Raw genomic sequence first — 16,141 nt, forward strand, 5'->3', positions numbered from 1 at the left:
TTTACAAAATTTAACGTAGCAACTTACGGAACAGAAATTATCCTGGCTTCTCTGTCTATTTTGCAAAAAAAATTTTTTGTATCTCGTTTGATCACATGGTTCTCTTTAAAGATGTTTGTTCATCACGTTTTTTACGTCTGCGACGTGATGAACGTAAGTCCTGGTAGGTTCACATTGGATATTTAAAATCTCGGCGTTCCTCAGGTTCACCGCCATTTTCAAAGAGCAAAATAGACAGAGAAGCCAGGATAATTTCTGTTCCGTAAGTTGCTACGTTAAATTTTGTAAAAAATTCTGTGTAATCAATATAACATCATAACGATTTTAAAAGCATTTGAAGTTATCGTTTGGTGTAATCAATGCAATTTTGTGTTTTAGGCACTGTCAACCTTTCCCCTGACGAAGCCACATCGGGTGAAACGGTGGCCCCGTTGGGATACAACAGTGCTGACATTTCATTCAGATAAGTGCTTCTTAAATATAGGCACTATCTTATTAATGTTTATGATATTTATTTCTTAAAGATAATTTTTCAAAATATAAAAAATTACAAAAATATAAAAAGAACTAAAACAATTAAAAAAGAAACAAAATGTATTAGATGCAGCAAGCATATGCCTGATGCCAATGATTGAGACTCTGACCGATGACAAGCAATAACCACCAGTTTGCTGGATGACTCGGTCTCTGAGGCACGGCTAAGCTTGTCACAAAATTTGATGGGAAGTAATTTTGTATTTATAGAATTCATTTGATACTTCCTCAAGTATTTGCATTTTGAAGTGATTTTGAATCCCAAGTTTTGTAAGAACCACATAGTCCATTGGGTCGCTACAATAATCCCCTGAGATGTTGAATCTTTGATGAGCCAGTCATCCAGGTAGGGGAAGACTGGAAGACCATGGTTCCTTAGAGCTGCTACACATGGCACTTGGTGAACACTCTGTAAGGCTAAGCCGAAGGGTTTTAATAGTTAGCACTCTGTATTGAAAATGCAGATTTCCCACCCGAAATCTGAGATACTGACGGGAGGCTGGATGAATGGGAATGTGAGTATAAGCCTCCTTGAGATCTAGAGAACATAACCAATCGTTCTAATCTAGATGGGGATAAAGTGATGCCAGGGACAACAAGCAAAATTTTTCTTTGACCAAAAATTTGTTGAGAGCCCTGAGATCCAGTAAGGGTCGCAGATCGCCTGTCTTCTTCAGAACTAGGAAGTAACAGGAGTAAAAAAAACCTTGCTCTGCCGTTCCAGGGGAACTTCCTTGATGGCATGGAGATGAAGGTGAGCTTGAGCTTCCTGAAGGGTGGTCTGGGATGGATTGGAAGGATACTCTCTTGGATGAAGCTCTGGTGGAATCTGAGTGAAATGAAGAGAGTATCCTTCTCTGATTATTGACAGCACCCAGAGGTCAGTTGTAATGGACTCCCATTGATGGTAAAAATGATGGAGATGACCTCCTATGGGGAGAGGGGAGGACAGAGGCAGAACGATGAAGGTTATGCTCTGTGTGAGACAGTCAAAAAGGCTGAGCAGCTTTAGGTGCAGCAGAAGGCTGAAATTTTTGCTGGTTTTGCTGCTGTTGTCTCTTGGGAGGTGCTCGAGTATAAGGAGCTGCCCTGGGAGGATAACGCCTCTGATAGGATGGAAGAGGCCGAGAAGGTTTAGCAGAAGCTGGCTTAGGCTTTGGTCTGACGATAGAAGCAAAGGATTTTTCATGTTCAGACAATTCCTCTATGGATTCGTCAAAGAGGTCATTGCCCTCACAAGGTATGTTAGCCAGACGATCCTGAATATTGGGATCCATATCAATGGTGCGAAGCCAGGCCAGGTGGAACATTGCTATTGAGAATGCAGTGACCCTGGAGGAAAGTTCAAAGGCATCTTAAGATGACTGAAGAAGATGCAACCTGAGTTGCACCAAGGTAGCAGTGACTTGCTGGAATTCCAAATGTCTATGTTGACCAAGGTCTTTTGAAAAACCTGGAAGTATATCAATCAAGTACTTGAAATAAGTAGTGAAAATAAAGTTATAATTTAGGACTCTGGAAGCTATCATCGAATTTTGATAAAAGCAACAGCAAAACTTGTCCATGGTCCTACCCTCTCTCCCAGGAGGTACGGTGGCATAGACTCTGGAAGGATGGATCCTCTTCAATAAAGATTCAACAAGAAGGGTGAGATAGTTGTGAATTCTCAATGCCCTTGCAATGTAGAGTTCTATACCTCGACTCCAACTTGCCTGGAACAGCAGGAATAGCATATGGAGTCTCGAGGTTTCATTTGAAAGTTTGAGACAGAAGTCTATTAAGAGGAAGCTTGAGAGACTCTGCAGGAGACCGAGGCATACTCATTTCCTCTAAATACTCCTTAGAGTACTTAGAACCAGCGTCCAGTTTGAGATCCAGATCCTCAGCCATTTGTCAGAGGAAAGAGGAAAAGGAGAGTTGATCCGCCAAAGCATGGCCTCGAGAGGGACTGGAAGATCTCGAGGCACCTCGAGTGGAAAACGATGGCGAAGCCTCTCTAGAGTATTGGTATCCCAGTGAATAGACAGACTGAGATGAGGTATTGGAATCAGCTGAGTCCTCAGGTTCTGTCATTGGTGTCCTCGATTGAGGGGTTAGAGGTCTCAAAGAGCTGGAAGGCCTGGACGAGAAAGGCTTCTCCCTGGAACAGGACTTGCGCCTCGATGAATGCCTCGATTGGCAACCAGAGTGCTGCCTGAAAGGAGGTCTCGTGCGAGGTTGAGGAGACTTCGCCCTGTGCCTTGAAACGGGCAATGCCTTCGGTGAGAGTATAGGGCTGGAAGCTGTAGATCGAAACCCCATAGACTCAGTGGTTTGGGTCGAGGAATCTCAAAGCACTCCCAAAGACTTGGCTCCTTGTATGGAGTGTGAGGATTCCAGTCGAGACACTCGCAAAGATTCAACTCCTTGCAAAGAGTGAGACACTCAAAAAGACTTGACTCCTTGCATAGAACATGTAGCTTCCAGACTAGACACTCGCAAAGACTTGACTTCTTGCATAAAGTGTGTAGATTCAGCTGGAGGCACAGGCAAGGACTCGACCTCTTATGAGACTGCTGAGTGCCCAGGCTGGACTGCAGGAAGCAGAGTCAAGGCAGGACTATATTTGCTCAGTAACTGAACAAATTCCCGCTCTAAAATGGTCTGGATAGTAACCTGCAATGGTGGATCCGAGTCTGAAACTGGACCACTTGCTGAGGCTAAAGGCTCCGAGGTGGAAGAAGAAGCATGTTTTGGCTTGGAGTACTAAAACAGCTTGAGGACCATTGCCGTAACCATCTGCATAGGTATCTGACCTGAGGGAAGATCAGGAGAAGACTTGGCAGATTTACTCGAAGCCAAAGATGATGCAAACGAGGAAGGTCTGATGAGACTCGAGGTCGAAATTGTGGAGGCAGGAGGACACCCCGTAGAAGGGTTGACCGAGTCGGAGGTCGAGGGTATAGGAGAAGAGTCCATCCTGAAAATCTTCTCCACTTGAACCCAACAACGTTTGAGGGCTCGAGGCTGAAGAGTAGCACAGCGAATGCACAACTCCAGGCAATGGTCAGGCCCCAGACACTGAAAACACCAGCGATGTGGGTCAGTGAGGGAGATCGCACGCTGGCACTGGCTACACTTCTTGAAGCTCATGACTGGCCGGGACATAGAAGGGAAGATAGCCGCCGCAAAGTCGAAGCCCACAGGCTGCGGGCATGTGGCAGGCCCCGCCAGTCAGTCAACGAAAAAATTAAATTATTATTATTATTTTTTAATAATGAAAAGAAAAGCACAGCGATTCAGTAATAAAGAAAATAAAACACGAACCGCGGTGAAGAGAAGGCACGAAGCGAAGTAAGTTCAGCGCTGAGCATCAAAGACAGACTTCTCGGTTCTGCAGAAAACTGAGAACTGAGGAGATGCACCCTGTGCTGGGCAGGAAGGCACTCGCGCATGCGCAGTGCGGCAGACTCGAAACTTCTGAGTTTTCTACAAGCAAGTCTGCTTGTGAGGCTGTCCGCATCCGGGCTCTGTGGATGACGTCACCCACATGTGAGAATAGGCTGCCTGCTTGTCCTGGGATAAAAAATGTTTTCATGTATGGGTGTTTCCTTATGAAATAAACTACAGGGTCAATTAAGTCTATGTTCGGATTGTTATAGCTTTAAGAGATTGCTTAAAACAAAGCTATTTGTCAATGCATATCTGTGAATTGCTCCCTTGGACTTTTATTCTTAAATCTATCTATAATGACAGTGAAGGATGATACTGAGGAGTCCTCAGTTTGCACTTATTAAGATGTTTTGAAGTATTGTAAAATGTAACATATATGTTATTCTTATGTATGTTATTTTGGAAACCACTGAGACTCCAGGCGGTATATACATTTTTAAAATAAATAAACTCTTGATCCATAGGATACAGCCTAGTCATGACTTAGGACTTAGGAGTAATCATCAGTGCTGACATGAAAGCAGCCACTCAAGTGGAGAAGGCTTCATCTAAAGCACGGCAAATGATAGGCTGTATCAAGAGAAGCTTCGTCAACAGGAAACCTGAAGTCATGTACAGAGCCATGGTGAGACCGCATCTGGAATACTGTGTTCAATTCTGGAGGCCACATTACCGTAAGGATGTGCTCAGAGTTGAATCGGTTCAGCGGATGGCCACCAGGATGGTCTCGGGGCTAAAGGGTCTCCCGTACGAAGAAAGACTGAGCAAATTGCAGCTCTACACTCTCGAGGAGCGTAGGGAGAGGGGAGACATGATTGAGACATTTAAGTACATCACGGGACGGGTAGAGGTGGAAGATGATATCTTTCTTCTCAGGGGACCTTCGACCACAAGAGGACATCCGCTCAAGCTCAGGGGAGGGAAGTTTCGTGGAGACACCAGGAAATACTTCTTCACGGAGAGAGTGATTGAGCATTGGAACGAGCTTCCAGTGCAGGTGGTCGAGGCACGCAGCATCTCAGACTTCAAGAACAAATGGGATACCTATGTGGGATCCCTACGAGGTCATGCCAAGGGATAGGGTCACTAGGACTGAATGAGCGGGTCAGTAGAGTGACAGTATAATTACAATTATTCTTTAGGGGGTCAGTAGACTTAAGAGGGTGGGTAAATAGTGTGGGCAGACTTGATGGGCTATGGCCCTTATCTGCCGTCATCTTTCTATGTTTCTATGACTTTCTCCCCTTTGAAGGAGCCTTCTGGGACCTCCCAGAGCTCTGCAACAAGGAGTTTCATGTCTGGGTACCACGGAAAGAATGTGGGCTAAGATCGGACCCCACTCAAAAGATGACTGAGGCTGAGGCAAATCAATTTTGAACTCACAAAGAGACTCAGTAATAATTATGGCAGGGCCAATGGTAGGGCCGAAGACTGGAACAGCCGCCGAATGAAGGGATCCTCTCCTGGGTCTCTGGCCAGGACATCATCCTGTTCCTCAATGTAGGAGGCCGAATCTCCCATCGGGGGGGTGGGGGCTTCCCTTTGAGATAGTAAGGGGATCAAGACTGAAATTTTGTCCTATGAATCCCTGTCTGACTGACAATCAGAGTCAGGGAGGAGCTCTGCTCTCACAGATGTGCTCTGAGGATTCTCAGAGGCATGCGCTGAGGGTCGCTCTTTGGCGTTACTTAAATTGCATATTTTGGCCATGCATATATGCCTGCTAGAGTAGATTAATGAACTCTGGCATAAAAGCCTTAGCAGTCAACTCTTTCTTCCCCTTTAGAAGGGAAGAGATGCCTCTTCTTTGGCTACAGAGCCTCTGTGCCAGTTTGGCATGCTGTGCCACTGTTCCGGGGCTCTTGGGGGAAATTTTCACTCCCTAACAGGCTCAAACACCATGTGCCATGCTCCCGAGGCCGAATGGGAGTGAAACTTGAAGACCCCGCCTCCCTGCTTTGCTCGACACAGCACATGGCATAAGGGCGCTCTTCTGCCACCCATCTTTCACATATAAGGCATGATATAGGGGTAGTCAGAGGACTCTACCCCTGGTACTTTGGAAGCAAAACAAGGTGTTTTGGAGAAGTTTGAGAAATTAGAAAAAAAAATTGGGAAAATCCAAGATGGCCACCACTGGTGAATTTTAGTGCTAAAAAACAACTTAAAATCACCTCAGAGCTGACCACAAACCTAAAAAAAACAACAGGATTTTATTTTTTTTTTCCAAAACAGTTTATTAAACAATAAAGACCAAACAAACAGAGCAAGTACAATAGCATTTTCAGGCTACAGGATACAAAAATCAGAAACAACAACAGCAAACCACACAAATGGGTGGAGATCGGTAGAGTCCGGGTTGGGTTCCAGGATTTTAAGGGAGGGGAACCAAGACCCTAGCTGTAGAAACAGTTTAAAACAGTTTTTGAAGACACCTCCCCCACACACACATTTTTCCCACAGGCTGTAACAGCCTTACTAATAAACCAGGTGCTGGAGAAATGGTGCTGCTGCTGCCTGCTTCAACTCCTCTCAGGTGTAGCTGTTTTAGGAGAGGCCCTCTGCTTTCCGTCATTCAGTTACTTCGCTGGGATCTTTGGGCTGCCAGTCGGGCCTCCATGGATCAACCCTCATCCCCACCGAACCTCTCACGTAAAAGGGGAGAGGGGAAGATGAAACAAAGTTGGCATTGTAAGTGCCCCAAAGGAACGCTATTAGTGCCTAAATAACCTGTGCTCCAGCCCCTGACCAAGTCAAAAAAGCAAGCAAACACCAGGAGAATGGATTCTGAGCTCCACTAATCTTCTGCAGGCTGACTGAAACAGGTCCCCGAAGGATACACTTGCCAGCTGGCTCCTCTCCACGCAGGCAGAGTAGACCCTTATCAAAAGGGAACTCTGATTTCACAAAACAGACCGTGACTAAATCGAAAAAACCCAAAACTATTGCAAAATAAAAAAAGAAATAAACCGAGCAAATCAGAAGAGGGAAAATGAGGAGGTTTCAAAAGCTGTGATTGACATCTTTCTGCAATATGCTTGTGAGAAAGGACAGAGTACCCTAAGGTTCCCGTATACCGGGGGTCGGCAACCTGCGGCTCCAGAGCCGCATGCGGCTCTTTTCCACCTTTGCTGCGGCTCCGCAGGACTCAAGCGGGACTCGCAGAGGGTAGGCCCCGACGTCAGAAGCTTGTGTCGATCGCTGCTGCTGAGTTGCCGAAGAGAGCCGCGGAGCAGGGGATGTGGCCGGAAGCAGGTAGAAGGGAGAGGGAGATAGGAAGGCTGTAGATCTCCGGAGCATGACACCGACCCCGGCCAGGATGATTTCTTTTTCAGGCACCTTACAAGTCCAGCGTCGCGGCGGGAAATAGCCATGCTGAGCAGTGAGCTCAGCACATACACAGATGAAAGCCTTGCTTGCTGATTGGTCCGGCGGCCCCGCCCCGCCGTGCCGCCGGACCAATCAGCAAGCAAGGCTTTCATCTGTGTAGTGCTGAGCTCACTGCTCAGCATGGCTATTTCCCGCCGCGACGCTGGACTTGTAAGGTGCCTGAAAAAGAAATCATCCTGGCCGGGGTCGGTGTCATGCTCCGGAGATCTACAGCCTTCCTATCTCCCTCTCCCTTCTACCTGCTTCCGGCCACATCCCCTGCTCCGCGGCTCTCTTCGGCAACTCAGCAGCAGCGATCGACACAAGCTTCTGACGTCGGGGCCTACCCTCTGCGAGTCCCGCTTGTTTCAACTTCCTTTTTCCACAAAGGCGGGACTCGTAGAGGGAAGGCCTCGATGTCGGCAGCTTGTCTTGATCACTGCTGCTGACGAGTTGCTGAAGAGAGCCGCGGAGCAGGGGGGTTTTGCCAGGTGCAGGTAGAAGGGAGAGGGCCAGATGCAGGACTCGTGGGTGAGGGAGGAGAAGAGAGAGAGAAAGAGAGAGGGGAGGGAAACAAAAGGAAATCTTTCATACTGGGCTGGGCCGGAGTGGAGGGAGGGTGGAAAGATTCTAGCTACAGGGTGCAGTAACAAAGGAAAAGGGGGGGAAAGCTGAAAATGGAGATAGTGACACAAAGAAGAGAAAGGGTAAGCAGGACCTACTGAATAAGGATAGAGATACAGAGGGGACATGAAGAGGAGGTGAAATAGAGACATAGAAGTAATGCTGAAAAAGTGGGGGGGGGGAGATAAAGACATTGAAAGGGCAAATGGTGAACATGGCGTAAAGATAAGGACAGAGACAAATGAAGATTCTGAAAAAGTGGTGAGATAGGGATATAGGTGAGATGGACACAAAGAAGGGTGATGCTGGAAAATAGGTGGAATGGTAATTCTGACAGACACAGAAGGGAAATGCTGGATCAAGGAGAGATGGGGCTCAGGCTGGATGGAATGAGGAGAAATGCCTTGTTGGCCCGGAACTTCCTCTCCTACGTCAGAATTGACGTCAGGGAGCGGAATGCTGGTCAGCGCAACACTTCTGCAGGGAAAGCTTGGGACGGCGGTGGCTTGGGGGCTGTTCCCCGATTGCGGTGGCAGCAAACCGAGTGGCTTGGGGGAGGGCACGGAGACAGAAAGAAGGGGGAACAGGGAGACAGAAAGAAAAAGTTGGGGGAGAGAATGAGGTCTGGAGGAGAGGAAACATACAGGAGGCTGAAAGAAAGGAAGAAAGATTGGATGCACAGTCAGAAGAAGAAAGTGCAACCAGAGACTCATGAAATCACCAAATAGCAAAGGTAGGAAAAATGATTTTATTTTCAATTTAGTGATCCTGTATATAGCATTAAGATAAGAAACAATATATGCAGTGTTAGATTTGTTTTATAATGGTTTTGCGGCTCCAAGTTTTTTTTTCTTTTCGAAAACGGGTCCAAGTGGCTCTTTATGTCTTAAAGGTTGCAGACCCCTGCCGTATACCATTCCTATTGCAATGGAAATTCTGTATTAGATTAGATTAAATTAGATAGTAAAACAAGGCTGAAATTATAATTGAAGGGTGTGCAAGGCTGAATATTCACCTTGGGTGCCTAATACTCTTACCTAATGGTTGAGCCACCCCTGTCCCAGAGGGTTTATAATCTAAGCTTGAAAATCAGGAAATAATGATTACTTTGGGATTTATAAAACTCTAGTATATGAGTAACGGTGCAGTAAAATAGCACTGGAAAATGCCATTCTGTCAGAGGTTATTAAATCTCTCTCTCTTACTTTTATAGTAGAGTATAAACTACTGATACTGGAGTGTGTGGCATAGTGGTTAGAGCTACAGCCTTAGCACCCTGAGGTTGTGGGTTCAAATCTCTCGCTGCTCCTGGTTACCCTGGGCAAGTCACTTAATCCCCTCATTGCCCCAGGTACACTAATTAGATAGAGATTGAGCCCACTGGGACAGGTAGGGAAATATGATAAAGTACCTGAATGTAAACCACTTAGGATATAAGTGGTATATAAATAATTAAATACATATATACCATGCTCTCGGGGCATTTTTCGCACATAATAGCATCTCCATCATTGGTCACTAATTTGAATCCTGGTAGGCACTCACATGAAAAACCTGAAAAGAAAATAAGACAGTATTTAAGTTTCAGATTTAATGTATGTGCTCAAAAGTAAAAGTTAACATATGAAATTTTAGACTCTGGTTTACATCTTATATTCTCCAAATAAATTGTAAAATCTACCTTAAAAACACAATCTCCACAATCACAGGGGAAGATTCTCTAATGTTCGCAGTAAAATCTGACGGGTCGCTATTGCGGCCACTATTGTAACAATTTCAAAAAGGTGAGCTTTCTTAAAAAAACACGCATGCAAATGAGGTGCGCGGTGGGTTGCTAAATTTGCATGTGCGCACATATTTTTTTTAAAAGATCCCAAATCGAAGATCGACAAGAGGGATGCCCAATCCTTCCCACCGTTGCTGTCAAGCAACCCTTCCAACACCCCCTACGGCAACGGGAGAGATACCCGCTCCCTCCCACCACCACCGTCAAGCAACCCCTCCAACACACATACCTCAGGCAGTATGAGGGATGCCCACTCCCTCCCACCGCAGCAATCAAGCAACCCCCCCGACACACATCCCCCCGGCAGCAGGAGAAATGCCCACTCCCATCCACCATCATGCCCCCCAAGTAACTCCCCCCATCCCCCTAGCTTATTTATGAAGGCCAGCTGGAGGGATGCCTACTCCCTCTGGCCAGCAGGCCCACCTCTTCAAAATTGTGGTCTTTCCCCTCCCCGATGCATCCCAGGGGAGCGGACTCTGATCGCACCCCTCCTCTCCCATAGGAGGAGTCTTAAGCAACCTGGGCCAATCAGGCCCCTCCATCAGGGAGTGGAAAGCCTGCCATTTTGAAGAAGAGGACCTGCTGGCCAGATGGAGTAGGCATCCCTCCAGCCGACCTTTGTAAACAAGCTAGGAGGGCGGGGGGTCGCCAGGGGCCCTATCGAAGTGGTGGGAGGGAGTGGGCATTCCTCCCGCTGCCAGATGTTGGGGGAGTTGCTTGGCAGTGGGAGGAAGTGGGCACATAAGACATGCCTATAATACATGTGCTCAAGGAGAGAGCTTTTGTTCTCCCCCCAAACCCCCCCTCCCAACTACTATAATTTATCTTGTAATTTTTTTTTCATGAGCCACAGTCAAAACACACACTAGAGATGCGGTTTTCACAGTGCCACACTTGGAGAATCACTCGGTAATGATGAAGAATCACCTGGATTACTCATTTAAATTTGAAGAGCCCATTTGTATGGCAGAATTGGAGACTGATAAGAAGCTCAGAAAAGGCCATGGTAAGCCGTTTTGATAATCTTCAGCTAAAATACATGCATACTAAACCGGCTGGAGCAGGTTTAGTGATCGCATTAAAGGCAAAATTTGAAAATTTTTCCCTCAGTTTCTTAATTATCTACTCATATATGTATACAAATAGAAAAGGCCCAAAAGCTAAAAATGTGCAGCAATACTCATGTAAATGCCCTATCCATATTTTAGGTTCAAACAATTTTTATTGATGCAAGCAACAACAAATACAATGCCAAGGTACCCTAAGGTGCATAGTACAAACAAATATGCATCATATACAGTGGTAACTCGGTTTACGAGTGCACCAGTTTGCGAGTGTTTTGCAAGACGAGCAAAACATTTGCAAACTTGGTGCCTCGTAAACCGAGCTTGCCTCGCTGTACGAGTGCCCCCCCCCCCGCGATCCGGCATCCCCCCCAGCGATTCGGCATCCCCCCCGGCTCGCGTTGCCCCCCCTCCACCGCGATCCTACTTTCCACCCCACGAGCAGTCAATGACACTTCCTTTACCCGACTTGGCACCAGTGCCGGTGCCCGAAGATCCTCCCTCTTCTGGCGCAGCCTGGGCTGGGCGGTGCATCGGAGATCTTCCTTCTTCTGATCTGGGCTAGGCTGAACTGGCTTTGAGCATTTGCGCATGCTCAAAGCCTTCTGGTCTCGCTCTCTCCAGCACAGCCCAGACCAGAAGAAGGAGGATCTCCGATGCACCGCCCAGCCCAGGCCGCGCCAAAAGAGGGAGGATCTTCGGGCAACGGCACTGGTGCCAAGTCGGGTAAAAGAAGTGTCATTGACTGCTCAGGGGGGGAAGTAGGATCGCGGTAGAGGGTGGGGCAATGTGAGTGGGGAGAGATGCCGGTTCGCATGGGGGGGAAGCCAGATCGCGGGGAGGGGTTTGGAACAGCGTCGGATTCCTCAGAGGGGGTGGGGAATTGGAGCAGCGCCGGTAGCCTCGGGGGGGGGAGGAGGTGGAACCAATCAAAGCTGTTTCCCTTACTTCCTATGGGGAAACTTGCTTTGATATACGAGTGTTTTGGTTTAAGAGCATGCTTCTGGAACGAATTATGCTCTTAAACCAAGGAAAAACTGGTAGAAGGTATGGCTCCCTGCTGCTGAGTTGAAGTAGAAGGGAGTACCAAGGTTGTCTTGTCCACCGAAGAGCAATTAGAATAATGGTGGCATGATCGTTCTTCAACTTGACCAGAGTCTTGAGAATGAGAGGGAATGGAGAGAATGCATAGAGAAAGATTTGTCCATTCCAGATGAAAAGCATTTGCCTCGAGGCAATGAGGAGAGTATATCCTGGAGCAGAATTGAGGCAGTTTGTAGTTGTGGGGAGCTACAAAAAGGTCTATCTGAGGCTGTGAAAAAATGTGATGAAGAGGGGAGGAACAGAGAGTCCATTCATCCATTCTCAGAGATTCTGCCAGTACCGAGGGCAGACGTGAAGGGGCAGACTGAGCTACAAGCAATAAACGCATGGTTGAGGAGATGGTGCGAAGAAGAAGGATTCCTTTTTGTGAGGAACTGGACAACTTTTTGGGGGAAGAACAAGCTCTTCAGGAGGGACGAACTACACCTGAGCACGGCAGGAATGAGGCTGCTAGCAAACAACATCAAGAGAGGAATTGAGCAGGCTTTAAACTGAGAAGAAGGGGAAAGCCGACAGTTGACCTGACGTCTACGGTTCGGACAAGAGTATCCAAAGGAGATACTGAGCAGGAAAAATGTTGGGAACAAACAAGAGACGAACAACAGAAACTGTTGACCAACAAGAGGGGCAAACAGATAAAATTAGAGGAACAGGAGAAATCGGAAAATCAGGTTGCGGACGAAAAGGATGCACCAAAAAATGAGGAAGAAAGGAACAGAAATCAGGGACTGGCGGCCCAAATAGGGGATGGCAAGAGGAGCAAAACACATGAAAAACCAGCAGAGAAAAGAAAAGACCGGGACTTAAATTGTTTGTACGCAAATGCAAGGAGCCTAAAGTACAAAATGGGAGAGTTAGAAGTCAAAGCCAAAAAAGAGGACCTAGACATCATTGGAATCACGGAAACATGGTGGAACGAGGATAACCAATAGGATGTAGTACTGCCAGGGTACAAACTCTATAGAAGAGACAGGACTCACAAGAAGGATGGAGGAATAGCACTATACATAAAAGACACCATTCCCTCGTCCGCAGTGGATATAGAACCAAAGGCGGAAGGATTGGAGTCATTATGGGTTAAATTACCGGGAAAAAATGGCCTTGACATAAGATTGGGTCTATACTATCGTCCACCTGGACAAGCAAACGACAAAGATCTGGCAGCAGAATTGAGGCGGGAAGGCAACAACAGGAACGTGACAGTAATGGGAGATTTTAACTACCCCGGGATAAACTGGAGTATTGGAAACTCCAACTGTGCAAGGGAAACAGAATTCTTAGAGGCTGTGAGGGACTGCTTTATGGATCAGCTTGTCAAGGAACCAACAAGAGGGAATGCCACTCTTGACCTAATCCTCAACGGTTTAGGGGGACCAGCAAAGGAAGTGGAAATAGTAGGACCACTAGGAAACAGCGATCATAACATGATTCAGTACAAATTAGACGTAGGTACAGCAAAAGGGAAAAGAACCACAGCGACAACGTTCAACTTCAAGAAAGGGAACTATGATGCTATGAGAGAAATGGTAAGGAAAAAACTCAGAAAAAGCTCAAGAAAAGCAGAAACTGTAGAGCAAGCCTGGTCTCTATTCAAGTGCACAGTGCAAGAAGCGCAACATATGTACATCCCCAGATTTAGAAAAGGGTGCAAAAAAAACCAAGCAAAAGATCCCGCTGGATAAACAATGAGGTGAAGAAAGCGATAGGAGACAAGAAAAAATCATTCCAGAAATGGAAAAAGGACCAAACTGAGGAGAACTGGAAAGAACACAGGAAAAGCCAAAAAGAGTGTCATCAAGTGGTTAGGAGAGCGAAAAGAGAATATGAAGAGAGGCTGGCCAGGGAGGCAAAAAACTTCAAATCGTTCTTCAGATATGTTAAAGGGAAGCAACCGGAAAGGGAGGAAGTAGGACCTTTGGATTATGGAGACAGAAAGGGAGTGATAAAGGAGGAAAAAGAGGTAGCCGACAGGTTAAACAAATTTTTCTCGTCAGTCTTCACAAGCGAGGACACATCCGGTGTACCAGAACCCGACGTGATCTTCCATGGAGACCAAGAAGAAAAACTGTCAACAATAGAGGTGAGCCTTGAGGATGTCCTCCAACAGATAGATAGATTGAAAAGCGACAAATCGCCAGGCCCGGATGGTATCCACCCTAGGGTACTAAAAGAACTAAGAAATGAGATAGCGGGAATACTCCAACGAGTTTGCAACCTATCCTTGAAAACTGGAGAGATCCCGGAGGACTGGAAGATAGCAAATGTTACACCTATCTTTAAAAAGGGATCAAGAGGAGACCTAGGAAACTATAGGCCGGTAAGTTTGACATCAGTTCCGGGCAAAAAGGTAGAAGCACTGATAAAGGACAGCATCTGTGAGCACATCGAAAAAAATGGGCTGATGAAAGCGAGCCAACATGGCTTTTGCAAGGGAAGATCGTGCCAAACAAGCTTACTGCACTTCTTTGAGGGGGTAAACAGTCAGTTGGACAAAGGGGAACCCGTAGACATCATTTACCTCGACTTCAAAAAGGCCTTTGACAAGGTACCCCATGAACGGCTACTTAGGAAGCTGTGGAACCACGGGGTGGAAGGGGACGTGCACAGATGGGTCAAACACTGGTTGGCAGGCAGAAGACAGAGGGTTGGAGTGAAGGGTCACTACTCAGGCTGGAGGAAAGTCACGAGCGGAGTTCCGCAGGGGTCTGTACTCGGACCGCTGCTGTTCAATGTATTTATAAATGACCTGGAAATGGGGACGAAGTGTGAAGTTATCAAATTTGCGGATGACACTAAACTCTGTAGAAGGGTTAGAATTGCGGATGAGTGTGAGGACCTACAAAGGGACCTAAACAAACTGGAGAAGTGGGCGAATAAATGGCAGATGGACTTCAATGTAGGGAAATGCAAGGTCATGCATATAGGGAGAAAGAACCCGATGTTCAGCTACCAAATGGGGGGATTAGTATTAGAGGGAAGTAACCTTGAAAGAGATTTGGGTGTACTGGTGGACACAACAATGAAGTCAACAGCACAATGTTCAGCAGCCGCGAAGAAGGCAAACAGAATGTTGGGTATTATTAAGAAGGGTATTATGACCAGAACGAGAGAAGTCATTCTGCCGTTGTATCGGGCAATGGTGCGCCCGCACCTGGAGTACTGTTTTCAGTTTTGGTCACCGTACCTTAAGAAGGATATGGCAATACTTGAGAGGGTCCAGAGGAGAGCGACACGAATGATTAAGGGCATGGAAAACCTTTCATACACTGAAAGATTGGAGAGATTGGGGCTCTTCTCCCTGGAAAAGCGGAGACTCAGAGGAGACATGATAGAGACCTACAAGATCATGAAGGGCATAGAGAGAGTAGAGAGGGACAGATTTTTCAAACTTTCAAAACATAAAAGAACAAGAGGGCATTCGGAAAAGTTGGAAGGAGACAGATTCAAAATGAATGCTAGGAAGTTTTTCTTTACCCAGCGTGTGGTGGACACCTGGAATGCGCTTCCAGAGGACGTAATAGGACAGAGTACGGTACTAGAGTTCAAGAAAGGATTGGACAATTTCCTGCTGGAAAAAGGGATAGAGGAGTATAGATAGAGGGCTACTGCACAGGTCCTGGACCTGTTGGGCCGCCGCGTGAGCGGACTGCTGGGCACGATGGACCTCGGGTCTGACCCAGTGGAGGCATTGCTTATGTTCTTATGTTCTTATGAGGCTGCAGTAGACGACTCAAGTTGTCCGCCAAGCAATTCTTCGCCCCTTGAATGTAGACAGCTTTGAGGAAGGTGTTGTGGCGGATTGCCCAGTCCCTAACCTTCAGAGCTTCTTGACAAAGGGAGGCAAACCCCGTCCCTCCCTATTTGTTGACATAATACATGGAGACTTGGTTGTCCGTCTGAATGAGGACTACTTGGTTGTGAAGCAGATGTTGAAAAGCGTTGAGAGCTTTGAGGATCGCTCTGAGTTCCAACAGATTGATATGACACTGACGATCCGTACTGGTCGAGAGGCCTTGAGTACGAAGACCATCGAGATGAGCGTCCCAACCGTAGGTCGAAGAGTCTGTCTTGAGGACCTTCTGATGGGGGGGGGTGTTTGAAAAAGCAAGCCTCTGGAATGATTGGAAGAGAGCATCCACCAACGGAGAGACTGCTTCAATGAAGGAGTGACTAATATGTGTCGATAAAGAGGATCGCAAACTTGCGTCCATTGGGATGCCAGGGT

At 46.8% G+C, this 16,141-nt stretch overlaps 1 protein-coding gene across 1 annotated transcript in view; it reads right to left on the reverse strand.

The window, feature by feature from the left end:
* Window positions 1–16,141, reverse strand: part of TMEM67 (transmembrane protein 67) — a 959,807-nt gene that overhangs the window by 850,963 nt on the left and 92,703 nt on the right. Inside the window, exons 3-4 of the mRNA XM_033932787.1 lie at window positions 9,428–9,513; window positions 5,203–5,205 (exon numbers count right to left, since the gene is read on the reverse strand). Of these exons, the coding sequence (XP_033788678.1) occupies window positions 5,203–5,205; window positions 9,428–9,513 (89 nt within the window). The remainder of the gene's footprint in view (window positions 1–5,202; window positions 5,206–9,427; window positions 9,514–16,141) is intronic.

The sequence above is a fragment of the Geotrypetes seraphini genome, chromosome 2, assembly GCF_902459505.1.
Source record: "Geotrypetes seraphini chromosome 2, aGeoSer1.1, whole genome shotgun sequence".
Classification (NCBI taxonomy): domain Eukaryota; kingdom Metazoa; phylum Chordata; class Amphibia; order Gymnophiona; family Dermophiidae; genus Geotrypetes; species Geotrypetes seraphini.